This window comes from Mustela nigripes, chromosome 11 (genome assembly GCF_022355385.1).
Source record: "Mustela nigripes isolate SB6536 chromosome 11, MUSNIG.SB6536, whole genome shotgun sequence".
In the NCBI taxonomy this organism is placed as follows: Eukaryota; Metazoa; Chordata; class Mammalia; order Carnivora; family Mustelidae; genus Mustela; species Mustela nigripes.
This window is the reverse complement of record NC_081567.1, coordinates 1,325,563-1,352,444: the sequence shown is the minus strand read 5'-3', so window position 1 is coordinate 1,352,444 and position 26,882 is coordinate 1,325,563. Positions and strand designations below refer to the sequence as shown.

The following is a 26,882-nucleotide window of genomic DNA, read 5'->3' as shown; positions in this document are numbered from 1 at the left end:
TATATGCAGAAGTTAGCATCGAGCTGACCTGCAGTGTACAGGGCTGCCCCTGAGAACAGAGTCCCCAGCAGGCGCCTAGGGCTGGAGGGTTCTGGGTAATCGAGGGACATGAGCTGGTTTCCAGCTGCTGTCCCTTGATGGCTGCCCTCGGGCACGGCTCATGAAAGCATGGTGCTGGCTACCCTCGCCGCACTGGCTCATCTGTCCCCCGAGCCCCAGCATGTGGGAGTCTAGAGTCCAGCCCTGGGTCCCTTCCTCCTCGAGGTGCTCCCCGTTGGACGCTGGCAAAGGCCAGTCTGGGGCTCTCTGCCTTTGGCCACGATGGTCCCGCATCTTAAGATGTAGCTCCTAAGGGAGAGATGGGGTCGCATGCTGGGGACTGGACAGCTCTGCATGCTGGTGGTAAAAAGGTCGGATTCGGCAACTGTTTCCTCAACAGGATACTTCGCGGTGGCCGTTTGGACTTTCCACGCCTTTCTACATGCGTGTGTTCACTGAGGGCCCTGCCGTCCTCTGTGCACTGCTTCCCTCACCCTTCTGTGTCTCCCCATGCTGTTTCTGCCTCTCGGAATGTGCTCCTGTCTCATGGGCCTGAGTTTTCCCTCAGCATCGAGCTAAACATCCTCTGCCTCCCCCAATTGCCAATTCATAGGACATGTTGCCCTCCCATTCCGCGCTCATTGTGGGCACAGGATAGTCATCACAGCCGTCATCCTCACTGTGGCCCTGCTTGGGATCATGCTGTGACCACCGAGTACAGAGCACTCGCATGTGCTGGACCCACGCTCACTGTTGCACTGGACCGTGTCTTGGAGTCCTCGCTGCGGACCCTCCTGTGACCTGGCCATGACCCGGCAGGGGGACAGATGCAGTGAGTGGCTGGGTTGGCGGCAGGCCGGTGGGCACTGTGGAGCTGGTCCACGCCAACTGTTTTTCGTGGACAGCACCGTCCTGCAGGGCCAAGCCTGGGACTTGGGCTTAAAGTACCGAGTGACTAGAGGCGGACTCGGAAGCATCCTGTGCTGCTGGGCCTCTCGCCTGGGGTGGAGACTTTTTGGTTTTGCCAGGTTTGCAAGGACCTAACAAGAAGTTGGTGATTTATTACCTTAAAAAGATCTGTTTACGTCTTAGGGACACTGTCCTGAGAAGATGGCTTCTTAGTCTAGGAAATAAATGTCTAATGGTATAATTTCTGGTTCTTAATTGGATCTCTACACAAAAGGAGAAGAAAGCTCCCCAGTGTGGAGGGAGCACTTTGGTTTGTTCCTGTCTGGAACAGAGGAACGTGCAGTTCCCAGAAGCTGTAGCATGTTGAGTGACTGGCAAGGCCTGACCTCTCCAAGTTTTCTGTCCCGGCTGAACTTAGCTCGTCAGGTCAGAGGAATCCTGCCATCTTGTGCTCGTAGACTCTGCAATACTGGCCTCCCATCCGTGATACCGGCCGTGGCTCAGTCCCCACGGTTTTCACGCCTTCACTGGAGCTTGGTCCCTTGTTTCCATGCGTCTTACACGCTTCTTGTTAGGCCTCTCCCCAGGTGTTTGATCATTTCCATTTTTCTCACGTTGCTCTCAGCCCTGGCTGACAGCCCCATGCTCACCGCAAGCCTTCGGGGCCTCTCCCGGGGCTGAGGGGCTGAGAGAAGGCAGGCACTCCAGATGAGGAGATGGAATCCTCCCACAGGCCCCAGCCTACACAGTTGAGACACAGTGAGAATCTGGAACAGCCACAGATCGAAATTGGTTAATTTATCTTTAAAAACCATGGGGTTCCTTCCAGGGGAAGGGAAATTCTCCACAGTAGACCTTGTCCTGCTTGCCCCATTCTAAGGACAGTGTTTCTTTTTCCTCTAAATGTCTCACGTCTCTGCAGTGACCCTCTCTGGCCTAGCTCCTTCTCAACTACCAGGTCTTACCATGTCCATGCTACGTCATTTTGCTGCTTACCGTTTTATCAAATCCGCTGTGGTTCCCCTCCCACACATCCGCTGCGTGCCCTGCCGGTGTGTTCGGGAGGAGTTGGATCAGATGTGGTCCTGGCCATAGTGCCCACGGTCCTCTGCAGGGGCTCACCTGGCCTGGATTCTGCCCGCCAGGGTCTGGTGGCTGCTTCCTTTGGCCCTCGGCCCAAGGGGGAGGCTCGTGTGGTAGCCATGGCCACCCTGCTCCTCTGGAGTCAGGCTTGTCCTGCTGCCTCCCCAATTGGAAGGCAGCTATGCTAACCACTATACCACCAACGCTCCGGCATGCCTCCCCAATTGGGAAGCGTGGGAACGTGGGTGTCCTGGTGCCCCTACGTGAGCTCCCTGAGGAAGAGCTAAGCTGGGGCATTCAGCAGCATCCATGACATCACCTGTGGAGACATGAAGGGCCCAGAGTCCTCAGAGCTGTGCCACATTTTCTGGAGAGGGGGTTTCCATTCTCATGGGGTTTTCCTGGACTTTCTGACAGTCTCGCTCCTGGTGTTAACAGCCACTCTCCTGCAGGGGGCAGCCTCACTGGAACCCTCTAGCAGCACCTGGATGCCTCCTTCTACATGTTCCTGGGGATAGGTGTCTCCCTCTGTGGAGCTGGGCCTGGGGCAGCAGAACCTTCTCTAGGGACACAGGTGGACGTGAGCTGCCTGTGCTGCCTCTTGATCTGGACAGTGTTTGTCTTCGTTTCTGGTTGTTTTTTCCAGCTGAAACACTGGGTTTCTCCAAGTTGTTCTCTGGGGCCTTTCTGTCTTCTCTCACCATGTTCCTGTCACCTGCTGCCAGCCTGCCCTGGCCAGTGTCTCTGGCCCTGAGAGGAATGGCCCCTGGGGCGCTGTCCAGCCTGCCCGCTGGGTCCTCTTTCTTATCAGGTATGCCAGTGTGGGGGGCAGCTCCTGGAGGGTGGGCACTGTGCTTGCACGTGCTCTCCACCTTGGCTGCTTTGTCTGAGGTGTAGGCAGGCATGTACCAGCCTGGGTGACCAGCTGTGCTCATGAGGAAATGCCCAGGAGAGCCTCTGGAGACTGCCTGTGGCCTCTGGCCTGTCATATCAGGTGTGTCCCTCTGGAAGGGATGGAACATGATGAGGGCATTCTGTTTCGGCCCCCTCGCCCCTCCCCAGGAAGCAGCAGCCACCACAGGGACCTTTCTGGATGCATGATGGGCCAGAGTTGAGCAGAAAAATGACCTTTGACCAGGATTCCCACTCTGACCTCAGTGTTGTCTCTTTTCTGGGACATCTGAGTCACCCTGACTAGGCTCTGGGGAGAAGCCCGGTTTGAATCCTGAGACGCAGCAGGCCTTGGCTCCGTCAGTACCACCTATGGTCCTTGGCCCAGGGGGGCCCTTGTGTGTCCTGGGAGCAACTGATGGAACAGATAAGGGGTTCGATCATCCTTCCTCTGGCGCTCCCCAGCGCTGGGTTCCTTTGGATCGTGTCAAGGGAGAGGCATCTCCTGTTGGTTGTGGCCTCATGAAACCGGGTAAGGCCCTTGGGATCAAACTGTGTATCCTCCCAAATTAAACTGAAATACACAGTCTCTATTTAAAGGTTATACTGTACTAGCGAGCCAGCCTTGAGTACCATTAGTATTAAAGTTTAATGATGCTTTGGAGCTGTGAGTGAGCCTGGCAGGCCAGGCCTCCTTGCAAGGAGGGAGGGACTTTGTCACCAGAGGAAACAGGCAAGTCAGAGGCTGGTCCACGCTGACCCTGGTATGCTGCCGTGGAGGTCTATGCCCGGCGCTTGGGCCGCTCTGGCACTCCGCTCTCATCTGCTTCTGCTCAGGGTCCAGACCCCAGAGAGCTCCACCTGAAAGTGTTCATCTGTCCCCCACCCTCTGGGTCTCACACTTGGAGGTGAGTTCTGTATATAAGACTCCACTGTGGGGGCTCTGCAGCCGGACTACGGGAAGAAAGGGAGAGAAGACACAGATTACTAGCATCAGGAATGAGAGAGGGGGCAGGAACGCTTGTCACTGTCCTGGTGGGTATGAGGTGCATGTCGCTGTAGTTTTGGTTTGCGTTTTCCTGATGGCTAGTGATGTGGATGGAGCATTTCCTCACATACCTGTTGGCCATTTGTATATTTTCTTTGGAGAAATGTGCTTTCAGATCCTTTATCCATTTTTGAGTTTTTAAAATCTTTTTATTGAGTTGTAAGACTTCTCTAGGGGTTCTTCATAAATTATAGATACTGGGTCCTCATCAGATAAGTAATTTGTGGGTTGTTTCCTCTAGAGAATGTCTTTTGGTGTGCACATGGTTTTGCCTTTTGTACATTTTGTCTTTTTTTAAAATTTTGTCATTTGGTGTTTTTGGTGTCATATCTAAGAAATTGTTACCACATCCAGGGTCGTAAAAGTTTTACTCCTGTGTTTCCTTCTAGGAGTTTTGTGGTTTTAGCTCTTACACTTAGGTTTTAATAGTTCTGATGGTGTGAGGTAGGGGTCCACCTTCCTTCTTTTGCCTGTGGACATCCAGTGGTCACGGCAGCATCTGTTCAAGGGCTGTTGTCTCCCTACAGAAAGTGTCAGTACCCTTGTTGATGATCATTTGACCGTAGATGCTTGGCTTTATTTCTGAATTTCCGTTTGGGTCCCTTGGTATGTGTGTCGGCCCTTCATCAACACCGTGCTGTTTTGGTTACTATCAATCACACTGTGGTAAGTTTTGAAAGTAGTAAATGTGAATCTTCCAACTTTCTACTTTTTCAAATTGATCTTGGCTGTTGGGGTCTTTGTAATTCCATATCAATTTTGGTATCAGTTTCCCCATTTATGCAAAAAACACTGAGGATTTTGACAGGAGTTGCATTGAATCTACGGATCACTTTGAGGAAGATTGCTGTCTTGGACCACATTAAGTCTTTCAACCCATGAACACAGAATGTCTTCCTATTTATTCAGGCTTACTCTCTTCTGTTTTAGCAGTGTTTTATAGTTTTCAGTGTGTATGTACTCCCTCCTTGGTTACACTTACAAGTTTTTTATTCTCTTTGATGCTCTTGTGAATGGAATTGGTTTCTTTGTTGATTGTTCACTGCTGGTATTCAGACAAGCTGCCAATGTTTGTGTGTTGGTCTTGTTTCCTGCCGCTTTGCCAAATTCTTTTAACTCCAGCAGTTTTTGTGAATTCTGTAGGATTTTCAATTTATGAGATCATGTCATCTGTGAGTAGAGATAGCTTTACTGCTTCCTTTCCAATTGGAGGTCTTTTGTTTCTTGTTCTTGCCTAATGGCTCCCACTGGAACTCCAGTGCCATGTCGAATAGCAGTGCTGGAAGTAGGCATCCTTGTTTTGTTCTTGATCTTAGGGGGAAGCTGTGCGTCCTTTCCCACAGAGGATGATGTGAGCCGTGGGTGTCAGTGAATGCCCTTTATTGGCTTGGGGAAGTTCCCTTCTACTCCTACTTGATTGAATATTTTATAATGAAAGGGTGTTGGATTTTTGTCAAGTGCTTTTTCTGCCTCAGTTGTGATGATAGTTTTTTTCCCCTTCGTTCTGTTAACGTGGTACAGTGCATTAATTGGTTTTTGTATGTCGAGCCATTCTTGCATTCGTGGTAGAAAGCCCACTTGGTCATGGTGTGTGAACCTTTCAGGTGCCACCAGTGGGGCTAGCTGCTGGTTTGTTGAGGTTTTATATGCCTGGGTTCCTAAGGGCTCTTGGTCTTAGTTTCCTTTTCATGTGGTGCCTTCTCTGGGTGTAGTTTTGGGGTTATGCTGCCCTCACTATAAAACACTGCCCTCACTGAGAAGCATTCCTCCTCTTTAACTGCTTGGAAGAATTTGGAAATTCTGTGCTAATTTTCTTACATGATTGGTAGCATTCTCCAGTGAAGCCATCTGGTCCTGGGCATGTCTTTGGTACTCATTGAGCTTCCTTACTTGTCATGGGTCTGTTTAGATTTTCTACTTCTTCTAGAGTCAGTTTTGGTGTTTGTGCATTTCCAGGAGTTGGTCTGACTTGTCCAGGTGGCCTGTTGGTGGACAGCTGCTCCAGGACACTCTGAACATCCTTCTTACTTGCTAAGGTCAGCAGCAGTGACTCTGCTCCCTTTTATGCCATTGGCAGATGGGCCCTTATCTCTCCCTCCGTCAGTCTAGCTAATGTTTGACAGTTTGTTCAGCTTCACTTCTCGGTTGCCATGATTTTTCTTTTCCATGGAGGGGTTTTTTCATTGACTTGGACTTGCCTTGTTTCTGTCGACCTTCTCATGTAACTCACCTGTTCTCTCTACTTTCCAGTGGTTTCTTCATCCCTGAGGGGAGTGGTTTGATTATGGTGTGCCTTGCTGCACTTTGCTGTGTCACCTGTGTTTGGGTTTTCTGCGCTTCTGAGCTCCATGGACTTACTGTCCTCATCCTTTGTGAGTGTCTAGTTACCCACAGTTGGGGGTGTTGGGACTAGTGCCCCAGGCCACATGTGCTCTTCTCCTTTCTGAAAATTGTCCCACTCTCTGTCTCATTGTGTATCGTTCCTGTGGCTGTGTTTCCAGCCTCTCTGACCTAATCTTCCAGCACAGTGATCTGTGCATTTTTATTTTCAGTGTTGCTGTTTACGTTTCTACAAAGTTTGCCTCGGTCTTCCTTTTTCCCTGTGTGTCTCTATTTGATGTTTGAAAGTATAGCATTCAGTTATGTGGACTGTTTCAAAGTCATTCTGTGCTCATTCTAACACCTGCATTGGGTGGATGCCAGAGACCCATGTGAGCTTTGTTCAGGGAGGCAGCAAGGCTCCTTAGAAGTGGTCCAATCTGCCGGGTGGCATCTTGATGACATTCTGGGGTGCTCTGGGTCAGCGCTAGTTCTGGGGCCAATTATCACCAGGCCTGCGCCTCGGCCTTCTGGGGTGCTCTGCTGGGTGCCCCATGAGTGAGGGGCTTTGGAGTCTGGCTGGACGGAACAGGTGCTCTTCCCTCTCATCCCTTCTCCTGGTTTAGTCTTCAGTCCGGAGGTTTTTCCTGTCCTGCATCTGCCTATCAGGGTTGTGCCGTGTACTTGTGGGGGACCCTGCATGGCGCCCTGCTCCATGGAGTCTGGCTGCCACTGTCACCCCGTGCTCCTCACTCTGCCTCCTCAGCAGGGATAGCAGGCTGGGACAGCCAGCAGGCCTGCCTCATGCTTTCCAGCCTTCCAGTCTTCCAGAGACGGCGCTGACGGTAGAAGCCTCTGGCCCAGCTCTTCCCTCTAGCTTGTTGTACACCTGGCCTCACTTAAGAGCACTGGGCATTTTTTCCAGAAGGTGCCAGGGCGTATGTCATTGATTCAGAGTCTTCTGTGAACACAGATTTGCAGAAAATCACACTTGATGTACTGAGTACTTCCTGATACCAGGGCCTTTGCCCGATTGTCCGGGGCTAGGGTCAACTTAGGCCTGTTCCCTGGCCTGGTCAGGGCTCCTTCCCGCCCCTGTGGCTGTGTGGATGGGACCTCAGTCTGTAGTCTGTGGCCCCAGTTCCCATCCTGGCTTCGGGTGCTGAGTATCCCATGGACTCCGCCCAGCGTCCCCACCAGGGTGGAGACGGGAGTACTGGTGGGAGCTCTGCCTGGGGCACCCCAAGCAGATCTGCCCTCAGAGGGCTTGGGAAGTGAGTCCTGGTGTGGAATCTTTGGGTTTCTGATCCCTTTTGGGAGGCCAGCCAGCCTTTGTTGTATTAATCTCCGGCTTGTAGAGGGGATTTTCACTTGTGTATGAATATTCCATTAATCTCTGCAGACTGATGGGAGGACGAGTAGTAACTTTGAGAAGTGGTGGGGCCTCCTGAGCCGTGACCTACTCCATAGACCTTGTCCTGTCCTGTGTCCTCCTGTCCCGTGCACACCACACTCTCACCCTGCTGCTCCCCTTCTTCCCACGTCAGACAGATGGGAATTGGCGGCCGGTTGGTGGTCTGGAGTTCTGACCACACAGGGTCCACATGGATGTCTGGGGTGGCTCCAGCTGGTGCTTGCCTCCCTGACTTGAGCGAGTGGGGTCCCCAATGTGAGGATCTCAGTGGTTGATCGCTCATGTGTCCATGTTCTCCATGCTTCTGTGCCTTTGCCCCCACTATTCCCGCATCTCTTTTCCACCCAGGACAGTCCTTGTCCTTGAAGCTGCGCATGTCTGTGTCCAGCTGTGTCCGAGGTGACAGTGTGGTTTCTCAGCAGGCACATCTTTCTGCCTGCGTAGACTTGGCTAATGTTCAGTATCAGATGTCGTACTGCGACCTTCCTGCCAGAGGTGGAGAGTTAGGGCCTAGCCAGGGCTCTCGCCCCTTTGCAGGTGTTTGCAAAGATGCCCTGATGTGTGGGCACCGGGGCCCCTGAGGAGGCACAGCCCCCTGGGAGGCATGTGGGAAGTGTCCAGGGACCCCAGGCCCACAGATCCTGGCTGTGGGTTGGCTGGCAGAAGTCCCAAGGGCAGCATTTCCTGGTGCTCTTCGCTGTCTGCGCATGTCTGCCCAAGAAGTGCGAGACTTTCCTGGGGGCCCATTGAACCAGTGCCTTCCCTGTGGTCTGGAGTCAGGACTGAGAGTTCCAGGCAACCCCGAATTCATTCAGCAATAGGGTGAGGACCAGGTTCATGCTCTGGCCCCTGTGAGGACCTGGAGGTCGGTGTAGGACCTGGTGGGAGCAGCCTCTCCAGAACTCAGCATTCCTGGGGCAGAAAGCCAGAGGGACAGTAAGGACCTGTGGTTGGGGCACGTGCTGTGTGTGAACCGCTGGCTGCGGTTGGCCGTTGCAAATAAAGGCTCGACTGGGTGGCCTGTCCTTTGGTGGATGCTGGCCTGGGCTCTGAGCCAATAAATGGGTATTTTTAGTGGTTCCGTACTGTTTGAGTTAGTGGTGTGTGCACGTGGTGTGAAGTGAGGTTCTGGAAAGAAGGCAAGATGGTAATGCTCAGCCGTCTTCCCACCCAGTAGGCCTTTGTGCTGGAGGCTGCTGGTGTCCCCAGAATCTTGTGTGCAGGCTGGGAGGTTCTGCGCTGCTTGACTTCCTCCTCGGGCAGCCTCAGAGGGGAGCCGTCAAGTCTTGGGCAGTTCATGGCCTTGGCATCAGGGTGAGTGGTAGCCTCTGTTTCCCTCATCGTTGGAGCCAGGGAGGCTGGGGGTAGAGGGTCCTTTGGCCAGGCCCAGGGCAACTGGTGCCTGACCCTCTGCAGGGCTGCCTCCCTGGTCCCCATGCGTGTTCGGCTTCGGGTTTGACATGAAAGTGGCGGGGATGTCAGACCACCTTGGCTTTGGAGGAAGGTTGACCTCTTTGGCCTCAGCGTGCTTGGCTAGGCAGCGAGAAGCAGCAGCCTCCAGGGGGGCCGTGGGCGGGGCTGGCACATCTGACTTCCCCAGGGGCACCCCCCGTTTGTGAGCACAGTCTGCCAGTAGCCGGGTTCCCTGGGCGTTAGAGTCGTTTGGAGCAGGCGCTGCTGGTAATTATGCCTGTTAATTTGAGAGTGAGCCCAAGAAAGGAATATAAATTTGCGTATTAACTTCAGAGGTTGGAAAGGCAGAGCAGCGTCTCTCTGGGTCACACATGTGGAGATGAAGCAGGGAGCTTTGCGGAGGGGCTCCCGTGGGCCGTTGTGAGCCCAGGACCTCATCCAGGCTGTGCCTGGCTTATTGAGCTGAGCCTTATCACTCATGCTGCCTCGGTCCATGTGTTGTGTCTACAGACAGCCCCTCTGAGGGTCCTCCCTTCCGAGCTGACCTGGGAGCTGGCCGTGGTCCTGGAATGATTCTCAGAGCAGCCCTCGTGGTTTTGTCATTTAGCAAGTCTCTCAGAAGATGCAATCCAATTAGTCCTCTGTTCTTTTTTTTTCTAAACCAACTCCAGATACAGATTTTTCTCAGTCAAGTATGAAATAGGTAGTTGCAGACGGCAATATTAATGCATTTCCAATTTTCACTTCTTCCAGTGCCAACTCCTAGCAGCGTGGCTTCTCCTGTGCCTCCGAGCGAGCCAGGGCCGGGCCTGAGGGTGGAGGAGGGAGGTGCTGAGGATAGGCACTGGGCGCCCTTCAGAGGAGTGGCCATGTGGCACCATGGGAACGGGACTCCAGCTCTGGCGTGTGCCAGGCCCTAGAATGGGCACTTTCCTCCCGGTCTTCTCGCTTCCTGCTCAGACTTCAGGAATAGGAGGTTCTGTCCCCACTTTACAGATAAGAACATTGAGGTTCAGCCTGTATGTGAACAAGCCCAAGGGCTCCTGCACAGTGTAGCATGAACCCCCCAGAAGAGGGGACCGGGAGAGAGGCTCACATCTCTCCTCCCATGCCCCTTTCAAACCCAACTGGTTTCCTTCCTTTTAAATGCCGATGCGTTTAAGTAGTTTCTGAAATTGGGTGTCTGGTGGGTAAAGAAGTTCTGGGTCTCTCTCCCTCCTGGATGGCATGCTTCCTTGCGTCTTTACCTAGGATCCACCCCCTGCCCTGTGTTGTCCTGGTGGGGCCTGGCCCGTCCACGTTCCCACGGCTGCGCTGCTCTGGACCACGCACACAAGGGACACGCCAAGCCTGGGCGTGTACTGGTCAGCCATGTGCCCTGGGCCCCTTCCCGTTGGCCTGGCCTGCCTCCTGCACTCTGGCTGAGCTAGGAATCAGGTAAAGAGGTGACGGCAGTGTGTCCACCTTCAGGGGTTCCCGGGCCGGTGAGAAAGGAGAGTCACACACTGGAAGTGAATGGCTCAGCAGCGCATAGGGGCCGGCACTCCCCTCTCGGGAGGACTGGTGGGGAGGGTAGCCTTTGAGGTTGGTGTGGATGGTAGCAGGGGACTGACTGGCAGACAGATACCGTGTGTCTTGTGTGCCGGCCACCATCCCGGGATGGGGAGCTAGGGCGGGGCAGGCTTTCCCAGGGCTGAGGCAGTTCCTCGTGGGCCTTAGCACATGTGGCCTGTAGCCCTCGGAGTTCTGTCGTGTTGGGCCCCGGCAGGGTGGGAGAGGGTGAAGTGGAAAGCCTATTAGTTAGGAGTCAAGCTTACAAGTGAAAAGGGCCTGTTTGGCCTCAAACACTGTGGCATAAGTCAGCAGTTCTTCCTCCTTTCCTGGAAATTGTCCAAAAGTACCGAGAAGAATAAAAGCCAAAAAAGGCAAACCTAAATTTGGGCCAAACAGAACTTCAGCTAAAACCCAAGCCCCTAACGGGAGGGAGCTGGCTCACAGCGGAGGTGGTGGCGGGGCGTGGGAGACGGAGCCCCGCAGTGAAGCTACTCAGAGAGAACGCTTCTGGAAGGAGCAGCCCCGTGGACCAGCTCCGCCGCCAGGGCACGGCCGCAGTGGGAGATGGAGATGAGAGCTTTTGGCTTCCCCTCTTGAGAGAGAAGTCGGGAGGGTGCATGGGACTTGGAGCCACCTGGTCAGATTGGGAAGAAGAGAAGGCACCCTTTCCTTTCTGCAGTGTGGCCCTTTTGCACAAAGCTGGATTGAATGAAAATCACCTTCACCAATGAGTAATAAAGGCAACATCACACAGTTTTGTAAAACCCAAACGTTTTGTAGAAAAGCAATAACAGAAAAAAAATTTCACAGAAAAAATTAACAACCCGACCTTGAGCAGGCGAAAATTGTGAACATTTTGCAGGAATCCGGGAGTGTCTGTGGGGCCGAAACAGAGTCTTAGCTGGAGCTGGCAGGCCTGAGGGCCGGGGTGCGTGTCTACAAGGAGCGGCGGCCACAGCTGAACCCACAGGCCTGGAAGACTGAGACCAGCATAGGGAGGTCAGGAAATAGGGCCAGGCAATTGCTGTGGGTTCTGTAAACACGGAGTTCATGTGTTTCATGGAAATTCTCTGGAAGGGAGCAGACAGGAGCGGTCATGGTAGTGATAGTGTTCCCACCATGGTAGCTGAAGGTTAAAGCATTTGAAATTAATGTCGTTTAGTGAGAGCACTTTTAACTGTTGAAAGTGAGCAGTGAGAAGGGTCACACTTCCGTTGCAGGAGGCGAACAGGGACTGTCAAAAACAGAAGAGTGTAGATATTATGTCAAAGGAAGAGTTACAAAAGCAACCACTAGAACAGAGAGATACAGACTCGTTCCACACAAAAAAGTAAACAAGATGATGATACATCATCGATGTTCAGAAAGAGCAGAAATGGGGAGAGATTCAGGGAAGTCCTCGAGGACATCAGGGGAGAGTTTGACTTTGTGAGACCTGGTATTTCGAATGGACCAAGAGTAGTGATGGAAGGTACAGTCTGTTTTAGATAAAGCCCTCAGCCCCAAAACTAAAGAATGCTGTTTATAAAGCACTCATGGGAAACGTTCGCCAGAATTCACTGTATATTGATGATATGGAAAACTTTCCTGAGCTCAAACAGGCAGAACTAATGCAGACACGCACCTGCTCACGACATGATGAATTTGAGATTATGAACAAAACAAAACAAAAATGAAACAGAACCCAAGCCTCTGTCTTCAGCATTTCTTGGGTCGGAAGTGCACAGAATCCAGAAAACACGTTTCAGAGCCTGTGGGAAGCAGAGCAGGCTTGAGAAGAAAAATCGCGAATTAAATATTTATATTATTGAGCAGGAAAGCGTGAATAGAGATAGATTAAAGACCCCGATCAAGAACTTAGGAAAGGAAAACAAAATAAGCGCTAGTAAAGCAAAAACTAGGAATTCATGAAGATCAAAGCAGAAGTTAATAAGAAACGCGAAAAGTAGTGGAAATAATAAATCCAAGTGCTTGTGCCCCAAAATAAAGTTAGTTAAATGCATGAATCATTCACAGTCCCAGTGAAAAATGAGCAGACGCACCCCCCACACACATGAGGACTGAGGATAATTAGTTTCTGGCAGGGAGGGCGTGTGGGAGTCCTCCTGGTGCCCGGCCCCCTGGTCCTGCTCAGAGGTGCCCTGCAGGTGCCCCCACAGAGCCGGCTGTGGCTCCTGCACTCGACCATGTTTGAGCTGCACCTCGAGGGTTGCGGAGACAGAGCAAACATGGAAGTCAGTCTAAAAAGAATAGATGGAAGTACTACAGCAGTACTGACTCTGGGCGCGACTGAAATGTTAAGGAGACTGAATACACAGTCTGCAAATTGGCTGCTCTGCCCTCCCCCAGGGAGAGGTAACAGAAAACAGTCACCTCGGTTGAGGTGGTTTGGGGGAGATTCTGTGGGGCTGACAGAGCACAGACCCCATGTATGCCACGCATGCTGACCGAGCATGGTGAGGGAGGCTCTTGAGAGGTGAGCAACAGTTGTACTGCCTGGCCATCATGTCCGCGGGGGCCCAGGCTGTGGACGCCACCCTGAGCGCCAGGCCCAAGGGTCAGGCAGGGAGCCAGCAGGCCCAGGGCGGGCCCCACAATTCCCCCCATCCCCGGCGCTGAGCTGCCAGCTTTTTTTTTAGGGCAAGTGCTCCATATTTGTCGTAAAGGAATTTAAACCCAACATTCGTCTTAATAAAACGTGAACATATGGATAATTTCTCGACATGATAGAGTGTGTCTATTTCAACCTCGAACTGACATGCTGTGGAGGAAGATACGGGCTTCCGCTCCAGGGCTGCCTCAGACAGGCGCAGGATGCCCAGGGTTCCGGGCGCCCAGGTGCAGACTTGGGCTGGCAGAGGGAGGCTGCTGCTTGCACCTCGGACGTGACCGTGTGCCGGACTTGCCCACTGAGACGGCCTCAGCAGCCCGCGGTCATGAGGCTGGAGACAGGGTTACCGCGCAGGGCTTCTCAGACCCGCACATCCAGACATGAGCTAGGTAAGAAAATGCACCACGTACAACAGCAACACCGCAGGGCACACACAAGCCCCAGGCCCGCTCCCAGTGTGGGGTGCGTGGGGCTGACGGCACCCCCTCATGTGCTGACTTCCTGGTCTGTGCATCTACCACAACCCCAGAGTTTCCTACAAAGGTTGGTTTTTTTGTTTTGTTGATTTGGTTGAGGGGAGGGCTGGGGCGGGGAGTGAAAGTACCCTGGAATTGTTGTGGATAGAAGGGCAGAGGAAGAGGACATCAGAGGCAGATGCAAAACTCACTGACAGTGTGGAGTCGGACGTCAGCGGGTGGCCATCGCTCCTCAACGTCCTCCTACAGGGACGTCGGGGCCGGTAGGTCGGCCACAGGAGGAACCCTGCGAGGGGACCAGCACATCCAAGAGCCACCTACTGCGGCATGGATTCCATGCTGTTGGATGGGAAGCGGCTGAAACCTCTGTCCGTGGAGGCGGGTCAGCGAGAGACGGGAGGCCCGCATGGCGGGGTTCTGCGGGGCCACAGACATGAACCGGGAGGTGCGCTCCACACTGGTTTGGAAATCTCTCCCAGATAGATTAGGTGAGAAAGCCAGAGTACAAGACAAGGTGAGGCTGTCTTAGCATTTTCCTAACAGTGAATAAAGAGAGAAATGAGGGGAAGTACCGGGTCTTGCTTGCTGGCAGGTGCCTGTGCTGTTCCTGGAGCCGCATGGCCAGACGGCGCCAGGGGGCTGCGTCAGGGTGACCACGGAGCTTTGCAGAGGCCTCTGGGCTGTGTACCTTTTGTGTCCCACCTTTGAACCTTGGGTCCCGAGGCTGCACGGAAGGTGGGGTGGCAGACTGGGGCTGGGACTGGGACATCCCTGCAGAGAGACCACCTGTCTGCTGTGTGGGCACTTGCCGCTGTGGGATGTGCAGTCTCTGCTCGAGAGATGGAGACGGACAAGCCCAGCTGCACTCTGCTGCTTTCTTGTCCACCCGGGAGAGTTGTCCTGGGCCACTAGCCCCTGCATAAGTGTCTGGATGGCATCAGAAAGGAGTGAGGAGCCTGACCAGCGCGGGGAAGTGTGTGGGGATGGGGGGGGCAGGAGGGGCTCCGGACACAGTTGGCACCACTTCTCCGGGAAGGTGAGCAGGCCTTGTTCCGCGTTGTGGGGCCACGGCATGGTTTCTTTATGCCTGTCTGTGCAGGGGGACCTCAGCCAGTGGGCACTGGTGGGTGTGTGTGGGGACTCTGTCTCCTTTCCTCTGGGGACTTCGTGGAGGCCACTCCTGCTCATGCTTGGTCTCTACAGCCAACAGGATTGCAGTCACCCGCGTGTGTGGTGGTCCCACCTGGGACCTAGATGATTGGTAACAGGACTTCATGCAGACTGGAAGCCTTGGGCCTAGGAACTCCTCAATAAGCTGCTGCAGGAGGACTTTTCCAGGAACAATTCAGAAAGGACATTATTGAGAAGAAGGCTGCTTATTCAGGCCCAGTTAGGCAGATAATATAGACGCTCTCTGGTCCCCCAGCCTTGGGCCACACTGATCTGTCCGCACCCTTCCCACAGACCCTGCTGGTTCCTGGCTCAGGACAGCAGCGTCGTCTACTTGCTGGTGCAGGCTGGGGAGCTTTCGGGCCGCTCTGGGGAAGGGGCAGGGTTTTCAGTCGTGCAGCCCAGAGGGTAGTGAGGCAGGTCCACAGACCTGGACTGGCCTCGTCATTCCCAGCCTGTACCTTTGGGTGGGCGTGGGAGGACGTCTCTTCCTGAAGTCACCTGTCCCTTGGCATGCAGAGTTGGGGTGGGGGGTGTCGAGTAGCCTTGGGGCATCAGGACAGGCCACTGTGGGAAGGGGCTGCCTGGGAGCTGTGTGCAGGCCACCCGCAGGGATGTCTGCCCTGTGACCCTGTCCATTGCCCTCATCAGTGCTCACTGGACTGTTGTCATCATTGTCCATGCTTCTGTGGGGCCTGGAGCTTGAGACACCTGTCAGCTCGCCCCTGAGCTGCTTTTTGCACTGGCTGAGGTAATTTCTAATGAGTCCCCGCTTGTCAGAGTCCCTTGGGAGACATCTGCCCCATTGACTGGGTCTGGTGTGATGAGGAGTGGCAAAGGCTGGCAGGTCCGTGTTGTTGGTGGTGTGCCTACCAGCCGTGGGGCTGCACTTTCCAGGAAAGCCCTGTGAAAAGACAAAGGCACCTCTTCCTGCCTTCCGCTGTCCACTCTGGGACGTTCAAATTCCCACAGAGGAGCCTTGAAACCCCCGTCTGGGCCAGAGCAGACCATCCTGGTTATGCGATTTCCTCTCTGGCTGCGTGGTGGTTACCAAGGATCTCTCCTGGTCTGAGAGCTGGATGTACAGCGGTCAGACAGACTGACCCTGGCCAGATCAATGGATGCAGAGCCACATCTGCCAGACAGGGCCCTGAGAAATAGCCCTGGGCATCGCGAGCGTCTCCAGCAAGGAGGTGGGGTTGGGGAAGGAGCATGCTTTTTGAGGAGCAGGAGTTCTGGGGGCTGTATGCAGTTCGCAGGCTCGCTTCTGTGAAGGCCTCTGCCACTGCCCCTGTCCGTGAACCTGGGCCACCAGGCAGGAACCCCCTCTCTGCTCCTTCTTCAGCCTCTGCATCTGTCCCAGTCCCCCAGCACTCCTAGTTAGTTCAAATTCCCGTTCCCTTCCAGGCGACCTGTGCGTCACTGTCATTCTGCAAGGGAATTCAAAGCAGCAAATAAATAAAAAGACCGTGACTATTAGAGCACATCAAAGCACTGGTAAACTCAGACTGTGTTCTTTCCAGCTGCTGTGACCCCTTTCCCCCATTCTGATGTTTCCCATCCGTGTGGCCCGGAACGAGCGTATGTCTGTTGCTGCCCTGGCGGTGGGTGCTGAGAGCTGTAGGCTGTGAGATCCGGCTGCCCAGGGCCCCTGGGACACAGGGGAGCCCAGACAATGGCAACTCTGCCCCCAGTGGCTCTGCCTCTGGTGTCGCCCCCTCTCCCAGAAGCCGGGTGCGGGATCTCGGGTTCTTGTGGCCCGTGGGGATGGGGCGGGCTGCAGCAGCCACTCCTCCTGACCTGCCTGTGCTCTCTTGTAGCTGGAGATGGAGGTGAAGATGCTGCAGTCCCAGACCAGTGCTGCCGAGCAGAGCTTCCCGCTGTCCAGGGAGGAGGCCAGCTCACTCCGGTACGTCAGCACCCGCGGCCTCTGGGCCTGCCTTCCTGGATCACACTCTGTGCAGTTGGAGCCCTCCGCATGGAGACTCGGCTCTGACCCCCGGCACTGAGGCCCGTCCTGGGTCCTGCCATCTGTGGGGGCAGTAGGGGGTTGTCCGGGTTTGGGCATGGACAGCCCTGCTTCAGAAGAGTGTCAGCCAGGCCACCTTCCGTCCGTGTGTCTGGCCAGCTGCACACAGCTGTCTCCCCCAGAGGCTTTCTTAGTTCCCCCTAACCCCATCCTCACAGAGCGTACGGCCGGCTTCCTGGGAAGGGGGGGTGGTCGCAGGTCCTGAAGGAGGAGGCTTTTAGGGAGACTGAGATAGCACTCTGAAGGAGCTTCCCCAGCTCCCCTTGGGTCCCCAAGCTGGCCCTGCTGTTTCAGTTTGACACTGGAAAGTGGCTGATGGGCAAGTAGACGGCGTTCCCCCAGAATTTCTTTGTGCAAAGCAAGTGCAGGCCAAGCCACCTGGGCTCGGGGTGCTCTGAGCGCCTGACACAGGCCAGCACAGGGCGCCCGGCATCCTGTCCTTGGGAGCTTCTTCTAGGTCAGGGAGACAGCGTGGATGAGGACCCTGCTGCTTGGGGATGTGGCTGGGGTCAGGGCATGAGCTGGCCCCTGTGCCCCTCCCTGGGACTATGGCCCGGTCTGTGCTGGGCAGACAGCCCTCCTGTGAGGACTGAGAGAACTGGGTGCAAGACCGAGTGCTGGCTGTAGACGTCCCCGCGGAGTGTGTGTGCAGGTGATGGTCCCCTTCTAGGTTCCAGGTTTCTCCCGTTGTTCCAGAGCTGCTCTCGTGTCAGGACCTTGGCGTCATAAATAGCCGTTCCTGGGGACCCCGTGGTCCTGCACTCACCAGTTTGTTCTTCCCGGGCTTACTCAGGTGCAAGTGTGCGTGGTGGGCATCCCGTGGGCTGAGCGTGAGGACGGGGCAGGGCAAGCAAGAGCACCTGTTGTCTGTCTTCCTGGATGTTACAGTGTAAGGGGGATGAGAAGGGATGTCCGGAAAATCAGGTCAGTAGCATTGGGCTGCCGAAGCATGGCAGACGGGCTGGGAAAACCCGAGTCTGTGGAGTCTGCTGGCCTTGGGAGGCTCCGGGGGTGGGCTGAGCACGGCTGGAGACCTAGGATGAGAGGGGGAGGTGGCAGCATGTGAGGACACACGTGGGAGGAAGGACTCCATGATGGAGAGGGACCTAGAACGTGCTGGGGACCGGGCCAGGCCAGGCGAGGCCCTCTGCAGTTGTGGCCTTATTCCCAGGAGCAGTGGGGCCCACAGAGCCTTGAGGACCAAGGGGCTATCGCATCTGTAAGAGCGCCCTTGGCTGCTCAGAGTGGGGCCCTGGAAGAGGGGCTTGGCCGGGGGGCAGCTGTCTCCCAGCCGAGCATCAGCTGAGTACTTGTGGGAACATTGGTGTGCAGAGATGCAGAAAACACTCTCTAACACCCGACTTCCCGGAGCAGGCCCAGCCCACAGATGAGCACAGTTGTTGCAGTCAGAGGGTGGGGTTTGTGGGGGTCCTGATAGTAGGTGGGTGAGGAGGGGCGGCAGAGGGGCTCCGGGCATGCCTGGGGCACAACCAAGTTCTGGGATGCGGACAGGCTTCCCCACGGGAGCCCCACAAGGAGCTGGGCCAGGACAGTGTGCTTGGTACTGATCCTGAGGGGCCCTGGGGACTGCCCTGGGAGCCCCCTACAGTGTGGGAATGTGGATGAGACATAGCATCCCCACTCTGCCTTAGGGCCCTCACCCCCGGCCACGCAGCAGGTGCTTGGGACCTGAGCTGCCAGGTACAGTGATCCTGCCTCCCACCGCGCCCTCCCCAGGAATGCGGGGGTGCTCTCCAGGCCCTGGTCAGCTAGCTGTTAGCCGACCAGGGCCAGCTGCACTCAACATTTGCATGGCGGGCACACTTTGGGTGTATTCATTTATATTTATTTTAAAAATCTAAATAAAAGGCTTCATCAATGATATCTTGTACATCAAGATCAAAGCTGCCTGTTTCCACCATCTCGTTTGGTGAAAGCAACCATGGGAGACGAGCCTTTGTGGCTAATTAATTGGAACTGGGTCGGCAATTGTGTGGACCACTTGCCGGGACACATGCTCATTGCCCTCCCGAGTATCTGGCCGCTTGAGGGAAGGCTGGGGCCATGCACAACAACACATCGTGTGCTCCCCCTCAGCCCTGTGGCGAGAACACCTGCCAGGCAAGCTCTGGGGTCCACTGAGCACAGCCATGGGGAGCCCCCGACCCCGTCCCTTTCCCGGGACCAGTGGCTATGAGGCTCTGCCAGCCCCTCCACTGCTATGGTGTGGGTGGAGCCTGCCGCTCACCCTGCCCTTCACCCCACGGTTCACCCTGCCGTTCACCCTGCCAATCACTCCACCACTCACCCCGCCGTTGATCCCATGGTTCTCCCCGCCGTCCACCCTGTGGTTCACACGTGATGTTGTGCACACACACGGAACGTTGCTCTTGAACCAGCAAACTAGGGAATGTGCGCAGAGATTCAGGTGGAGCCTGTGGACCTTTTCCCAGGAACAAATCCTGGTGCTCCCCTCTCTGCTGTCACATGGCAGCACTGGCAGTCCCGAGTGTGTCTGTGCCTTCGGTGGCCAGGTGGACTTCAGTTGCTCTAGGATCGCGCATGGCTCTCTCACACCTGCTGGCCCCTCCCACTGCTCTTGGCCCAGCTCCAGGCCCTCTCCACTACCCCGGGACCCCTGCTTCGGGGGCCAAAGGGATGTGCCCCATGGTCCCACCCACGCCCTTTCCAGAAGACCAGGTGGTAGACTCTTATTTGTTTTTTTAAAAAAACCTTGCATTGAAAAAGTCCTTGACGAGCACCGTCTTCTGTGCACCCACGAGTCTACTATCCAGAGGACACGGGCCCTGCCCCCTGAGCTTCCAGAAAGGTTGGTTGATCTCAGAGGTGAGGGCACTGCTGGACAGCCCAGGCCTTGAGGGCACAGCCAGCCTCCCTGCATTTCAGACCTGCTGCCCCTGCCTTCTCCTATAGACCTGGGGCCACGGGCCTCTGTGAGTGGTCCCAGTGTAACGGTGGTGCTGCCAGGGTGAGGCAGCCCTCCGGGCCTGGTGCTCACAGGCCATGAGCTTCTGGGCCAGCACCAGGTTTCTCAGGATCAGCTGGGGAGACTAGGGCAGCCACCTGGACCCCCTGTGGCCTCACGCTCCCTGCCGATTGGCTGCTTCATCGGGAGGGTGGACAGAGGAAGCTGGTGGTCAGCAGGACTCCACCGCCTGGGCTGCAGGCACCTCTGTGAGCAGTGGCCGGACCACCAGGCCCGGGCCCCTCTGCCAGCCCGCAGCTCTGCAGACTACAGCCGGTGGTCTTGCCCGTGGGCCGGGTGCCACTTGCAGAGTGATGGGGCCTCCCTGCGCTGACCTGTGCAGCCAGCAGCGGGGGAGGCGTATACCTATGGCCATCTCTGGGCCCGAGTCTTCTCCTTGGAGCCTGTTCCCACCTGCTGTGGATACCCGCTCGGGCCTGTGCTCATGTGCTCTGTGGGCACTCAGTGGCCTCTGGTGGCCCTGCCCCCTCAGTCCTTGCCGATTCTCGTGGGTTATTCTGTATTGTTTTTTTCTCTTCGGTTTTTCTAGTTCTTTCTGAGACTACAATCATCTGGGGGTTGAACTTCCTGAATTAGTGCTGTGTTTTAAAAAGATTTTTGGTTTTATTTTCTATCTTTTTATTCTACTCTCTGTAAGATTCTCTGAGATTTATCAGCCTGTTCTTACTGTATTTCTAAAGTGATGTTTCCTAAAATTTCTTGTTGTTGGGTTGTTCCTTGAGGATTCTTTTATACATAAGACGCCTTGTGGCTTCACGAGCACACTGTGTCTGCAGTGTAGCTCTCCGTTCTCTGGGCAGCCTGTTCTGTCTCGGCTGCTTCCATGTTCAGGTCAGTGTGGTGGGTGTAAACCGGACCTGTTCTCTCAGTCTGGTTCACCCCGACCTCCAGAGTGCGGTGGGCCCAGCCATCTGCTCATGGGGCAGGTAGGGCCTGGAGGGGCCTTGGGACTGGTCCTGTCTGTGAGGCGTAGGTGCTACCATCGCCTGGAAACTGAGAGGACAGGACTACGGGGTAGCTCAGCATCACTATGGAAACCTTCCCGAAGTCCCCTGGCCACCGCGGTGACATTGCACTTTATCTGGTATTCCTCGGCCCAGAGACCTGCTGTTTCTCTCTCAAGAAAATAAACCTGTGGTGTTTTTCTAAGACAGGGAGAGAAAAGGGTGATGGGAAACAGAGATGCTGGCTTTTCTGAAGATCTCCAAGTCCCATTCTGGTCAGTCATCCTGTCCTGCCCACGTCCTCACCTTATGACTCAAAACCCAGCATGACACACAGGCAGGCAAGACCCGGAAGGGGAGCGAAGGTGGCCCACGTGGGACCCTGGGACTTGAGCAGGGTGGTGGTGAGCTCCCTGCGCCTCTGCCTGAGCCCCTGGACTGGGAGCTGCAGAGGCTCTGACCTGGAAGAACCACAGACACACATCCATCGGGGGATTGAGGGAGAGCCTTCCTGAGCACACCCACCCACGACAACCAGCAGGGGCACTCAGTGCCCATGGCCCATGTCTGCTGGGCCAGTGGTGACCCGTCTTCTTGTCCAGGCCCCAGAGCGGGCAGCGCCGCACGTGTCAGCAGAACGAGGTGAGCTGGCCTCCTGCAGCCCACTATCTGGATTTCCCTGCATCTGAGAGCTGGAGCAAGACAGTGGGGGCCTCCTCCCCCCTCTCCACTGCCCATGGCTCAGAAGGCCCAGCAGGAAGCCTGCGCTTTGCCCTGTAGCAGCCATGAGGTGGCCCTTGCTTTCCCGTCCCCGGGGTCCCTGGGACCCCATGGGGAGCCTGGCTTACACCCCACCGTGTGCAGTGTCCACCTCTACCAGCATCGCATGAACATGGCCCACGGGAGTGGGACATGCGCCCGCTTCCTGGACCAGGCGCTGCATCTATCCAGGGCTGCCTGCCAGATGCAGGGAACTTGGTTGCAGGATGTGGTAAAAAGTCTCGTATCGTACCCAGGCTGTCATAACGTGAATGAGAAAAGACAGTGGGCAGCAGAGCAGTGACGTGGGTGTTAGAGTTATCTGACAAGGACCGTAGAGCAGCAATCATAAAAACGCTGGAATCTTATTTAAACAAAGGAAAAAATGGTAAACCTCAACAAAGAAGGAGAAATTAGTTTGTTTATTTGACAGAGAGGCAGTGAGAGAGGGAACACAAGCGGGGGAGAGGCAGGCAGCAGGAGAGTCAGGCTCCCCATTGAGCAGGGAGCCCAACATGGGGCTCAATCCCAGGACGCTGGGATTGTGACCTGAGCCGAAGGCAGGCACTTAATGACTGAGCCACCCAGGCACCCCAAGGAGAAATTAGTTAAAAAAAAAAAAGAAGAAGAAGAAGAAGAAGGAGAAGAGCCCAACAGAAATTTTTGTTGACCTGGAAAATCCAGCAAGCAGAAATGCAGAGTTCACGGGTGGACTCAGAGAGGGCTGGGGCCAAGAGTCAGGACCTCAGAGGCAGATAGACAGATGGCATCAGTCAGACAGACAGAGGAAACAGGCTGACAGATGGGAGCAGAGCCACTGGGATCGGGGCCCCAGAGATAAACGTGCATTAATTGGAGCCCCAGGAGCAAGAGAAAGACCAGAGCTGGAAAAGTATCTGAACAATGCCTGAAAATGCCTCAGATTTGGTGAGGGGAGTAAACATGTGGATTTAAGAAGCTGGGCGCGAACCATACACCGTGTACGACCACGGAAATTCACATGGCACATCCTAATTAACCTAAAAATTAGAGACAGAGTCTTGAGAGAAGCAGCCTAGGAGTATTCAGGGACGCTACTTGGAGCCGCGCAGCACTGGCCTCGGGGGCTGTGGAGGCTGAGGGAACGCACAGGGGCGTTCATGTTCTGAGGGACACCAGCTGCCAGCTGGGGACAGTGTGCTTCAGGGGGCAGCAGAGAAGCCAGACGTCCCCAGAGTGTGAGCAAGGGACCCGCCCATGCCCAGCGACTAAGGGAGCGTCCCGGACAAGAGGACAGATGCGTGGACGGGGGGAGGGCAGGGGCGTGGGCTGTCCTCCGCCCCTGTGTTCGCTGACTTGCTGACTGGCACATGGCGTTGGCGCTCCGTGCACATGGGGGGCCGGGCCCTGGGGGCAGCTCTGCTTCTGCTCCTGACTGCCGTGTCCTGTCACGCCGTCGGCTGAGCGACAGGTGTACCTTTGAGGGCCTGAGGCAACCACGGAGACAGCTGTACCATGCACTGTACTCTGCACTGTCAGTAAAATACAGAGGAACCCTGAATGCATCCAAGGAGGGCAGAAAACGAGAAACAGAGGCATAGTCAGAGAACAGATAACACCACGGCAGATTTAAGCACAAGCAAATCAGTGATTACTTTTAATGGAAGTGATCTAGGCACACTGTTACAAGATGGAGCTTAGCAGGTGGGTGAAGACACAGGACCGCTTGTATTCTGTTGACCAAGCTTCCTTCAGCCACAGCCTTCTCAGCAGGGTGGAAGATGGGGCATCGTTTACATGGCCGCATTAACTAATACCAGATAAAATGTACTTGAGAGCAAAGAAGGTTGCCGTGGACATAAAGGTGCATCACACGAAGGCCAGTGTAGCAAGAAGGCACTACAATCCCAAGTGTGTTTCTGCCGAATAGCAGAACTTCAGAATGTGAAGTGAGAAGCGGTAGGACTGATGGCAGGAAGAGAGATCCACGTGCACAGTCGAGGTCTCTGCTCAGCTCGGATGGCAGGACCACTGAAAGGGACCACGTGAAGTCACGGAGGAACTCAGCATCACCGCCAACCACAGGGTCTGGAGAGCGTTTCTGGTACGCTCCTTGGAACCCCCCTTTCACAGGCATCCGGGCATTCTGTAAGACTGACCGTGTCCGGGGTCAGAAGACACACTTGGAAGAATCAGTTACAGAGCACGCTCTCTGACCATACCAACCTCACACTAGAAGGAACAGGAAAACAGCAGGACCATCTCTTCCCACTTGCACATTAGACAGCACATCTCTAAATAGCCTGTGTGTGAAAAAGGAAGTCTCGAAGGAGAAGTCAGCACAACTGAGTGGTCTTTCCCTGCGACACGGCTCCATCAGCACCAAGGCAGTGGGTAGCCCTTGAAGGGGGAGGCTCCCAAACTTCTATTCCAGCCTCCAGCCCCAAACAAGCAGAAACGAAGAATACATAGCAAACAATAAGGAAATCAAAAGCAAAAAAAAAAAAAAATAGAAAAATTACTGAAATGAAACATTCTTTAAAGAAGGGCAATAAAATTAATAAACTCCTTGCAAAACAGACCCACATGGAAAGAGAAGGCAGTCACCCGTACCAGGAACGAGATGGGGGCGTCCCTAGATCCCGTAGCCATCTGAAGGGTATAACGAGAGTTCTGTGGACAGGGTTAGGCTTACAAGTGCATTATCTTAGGAGCAATGGACCAATTCCTCAAAATCCACAGATTCCCAAACCTCAACCAACATGAAATAGATCATTTGCATAGTCCTACAAGCATTAACCAACCGAGTTCATGACTAAAATGCTTCCCCAAAAGATATTTCCAGGCCCACATGGTGTCCGTCAAGAATTCTGAACTTGAAGGGTAATTAACATCAGTTTTAAGCGGTCTGTTCCAGAAAACAGAGGAGGTTGTCAGAGTTTGGGGGGTGAGGGGTGCGTGTATCTCCAGGAGGATGGCATGAGCGGCCTTGTATGTTGACCCAGTTCTGCATCTTAACTGTGGTGGTTACACAGATCTGCACGTACAGTGGGATCTCCTGAGGGCCAGCAAGTGGGAACCTCTGGGGGCTGCCCCAGGGTCTGCTTTCCTGGGTTTGATATTGATCTGTATTTGCTTCACGTTGTTGCCACAGAGGGAGGCTAAGTGAAGAGCACATGAGCCTCCTTGTACATTTTTTGCAAATTCCTGTAATTATTTCCTACAAAGTTAAAAAAAAGTACCTCCACACAGTCTTCCAGTTTGAGCCCTACCTTCACCCTGTTTCCAGAAGTGACTACTGGTAGTGCCTGTTCCTGAGACTGTAGAATTTTCTTGGCTTTTCCACGGCCAGCCCCGGATTTAGCTTTTTGGGTTATTTACCACTCCTCCATCTGCTTTCTGGCTTCTAAAGGTCTTTTGATGTTGTCCCTTCCTTTGTTTTCTTTGTCCTCGTGGGAGTACAAAGTATAGGGAAAAATAAAAAGCGAAGCCTTTGCTCTTGTTTTAGTGAGATTTTCAGGGAGATTGCACTTCAGTCTGTAGATGAACCACTACCTCTCCTGGAGTCATGGCATTCCTCCCATTCACATCTGTTTTATAAACAGGGAAGCACAGCATTCAAACCCTGTTTCTTCCCATGTTTTTACAGACTCTTTATAAATATCAATGGATAAAATAACCAAACAGAGTTAATTAATCCACTTCTGGAGTTTGTTTCCAGTTTTCAGCCATTCAGAGCAAGCTGCGATAAACATCTCTGTGCGTTTGCTGTGGTCCATGTTCTGACGGACGTGCAAGTATATTTTCTAGATCTCAGAAGCCCGATGGTATTTGGACCACAGAAGTCTGGCTGTGTCTAGAATTCTGATGCATCGTACTTTGGCGAGTGATGACAGGTCCTTGCTCTGGTAGTGGCAGTAACCGTTGCAGTCAAAGCAGCTAGCGTTGATTCAGTCCTCTCCGTGGGCCAGGCTCTGTACCTGTGCCTTCTCCGCGTTAGGCTACAGAACTCTACCAACTGTCCAAAGAGGGTTTTAGGAAGTAGTGTTCTACTGAGGCTAGTGAACCTACAAAAGAATACAGCCCCTAAAAATGCATCCCTAAAAAACAGGGAGCTATGCCTGGCAGAGTACCAGTGGCTAGGTTGTGCCATTGTACCCCTGGACACAGGTCTAAGATGGTGCGTTCTTTTTGAAGAAGGTTAAAACATAATGAAACCAAATACAAAGCCGCTTTCCTTTTATTATCACCATGCACCTTCAGTTCTAAAGAAGGTCAGCAGGGGTGCCTGGGTGGCTCTGTAGGTTAAGCCTCTGCCTTTGGCTCAGGTCATGATCTCAGGGTCCTGGGATCGAGCCCCGTGTCGGGCTCTCTGCACAGTGGGTAGCCTGCTTCACCCCCTTCTCTTCCTGCCTCTCCCTCTCTCTCTGCCTGCCTCTCTGCCTACTCTTGATCTTTGTCTGTCAAATAAATAAATAAAAATCTTGAAAGGAGGTCAGCAATAAAATTACTCCCTACCTTCACCCCCACCTGGTGCTGGAGACATGTTTGATAGATGTGGACACATGTGTTTGCTATCACACTAAGGTACAGATAAAGTATAGAACATTACCAGCTTTTTTATATTTTACTTTAAAAATTATTACAGGGGCATCTGGGTGGCTCAGTCATTTAAGCGTTTGCCTTCAGCCCAGATCATGATCTCGGGGTCCTGGGATCAAGCCCCACATCAGGCTCCTTCCTCAGCGGAAAGTCTGCTTCTCCCTCTGCCTCTGTCACTCCCCCTGCTTGTGCTCTCTCTCGCTCTCTCTCTGTCCTTCTCTGTTACTCTGACAAATAAATAAAATCTTTTTACAAATTATTTATATAGTAAAATTACCTTTTTTTGTGAGGAGTGCCATTCTATGAATTTTATTCATCCCCTTAGTCAGAGAACAAACTAATCTCATCACCTCAGAATCCCCCTTGTGCCTTCCCTACCTGCACACCACTGACCCGGTGGCAACCACGGACACCTTCTCCACGTTTGTCAATGATGTCTGATGAGTGGAGTTCTACAATATGTCATCTTCTGAGACTGGCTTTGTTCACTTGGCTTCAGTGACATTCATCCACATTGTTCATTGTTATCTGCATAAAGCCCATTCCTCTCCGATGACTATTGCCTTCTAGTAAGTTTTGAGGGCAGCGTGTAGGAGTCTTCCAGCTTCATTCTTTTTTTTTTTTTTTTTTTTTTT

General features: G+C 53.9%; 1 protein-coding gene across 5 annotated transcripts in view; it reads left to right on the top strand.

The window, feature by feature from the left end:
- MAD1L1 (mitotic arrest deficient 1 like 1) overlaps positions 1-26,882 on the top strand; it is a 313,102-nt gene that overhangs the window by 186,034 nt on the left and 100,186 nt on the right. For all 5 annotated transcript variants that reach the window (XM_059414286.1, XM_059414287.1, XM_059414290.1 and 2 more), the window contains one exon: positions 16,748-16,836. In XM_059414286.1, the coding sequence (XP_059270269.1) occupies positions 16,748-16,836 (89 nt within the window). The remainder of the gene's footprint in view (positions 1-16,747; positions 16,837-26,882) is intronic.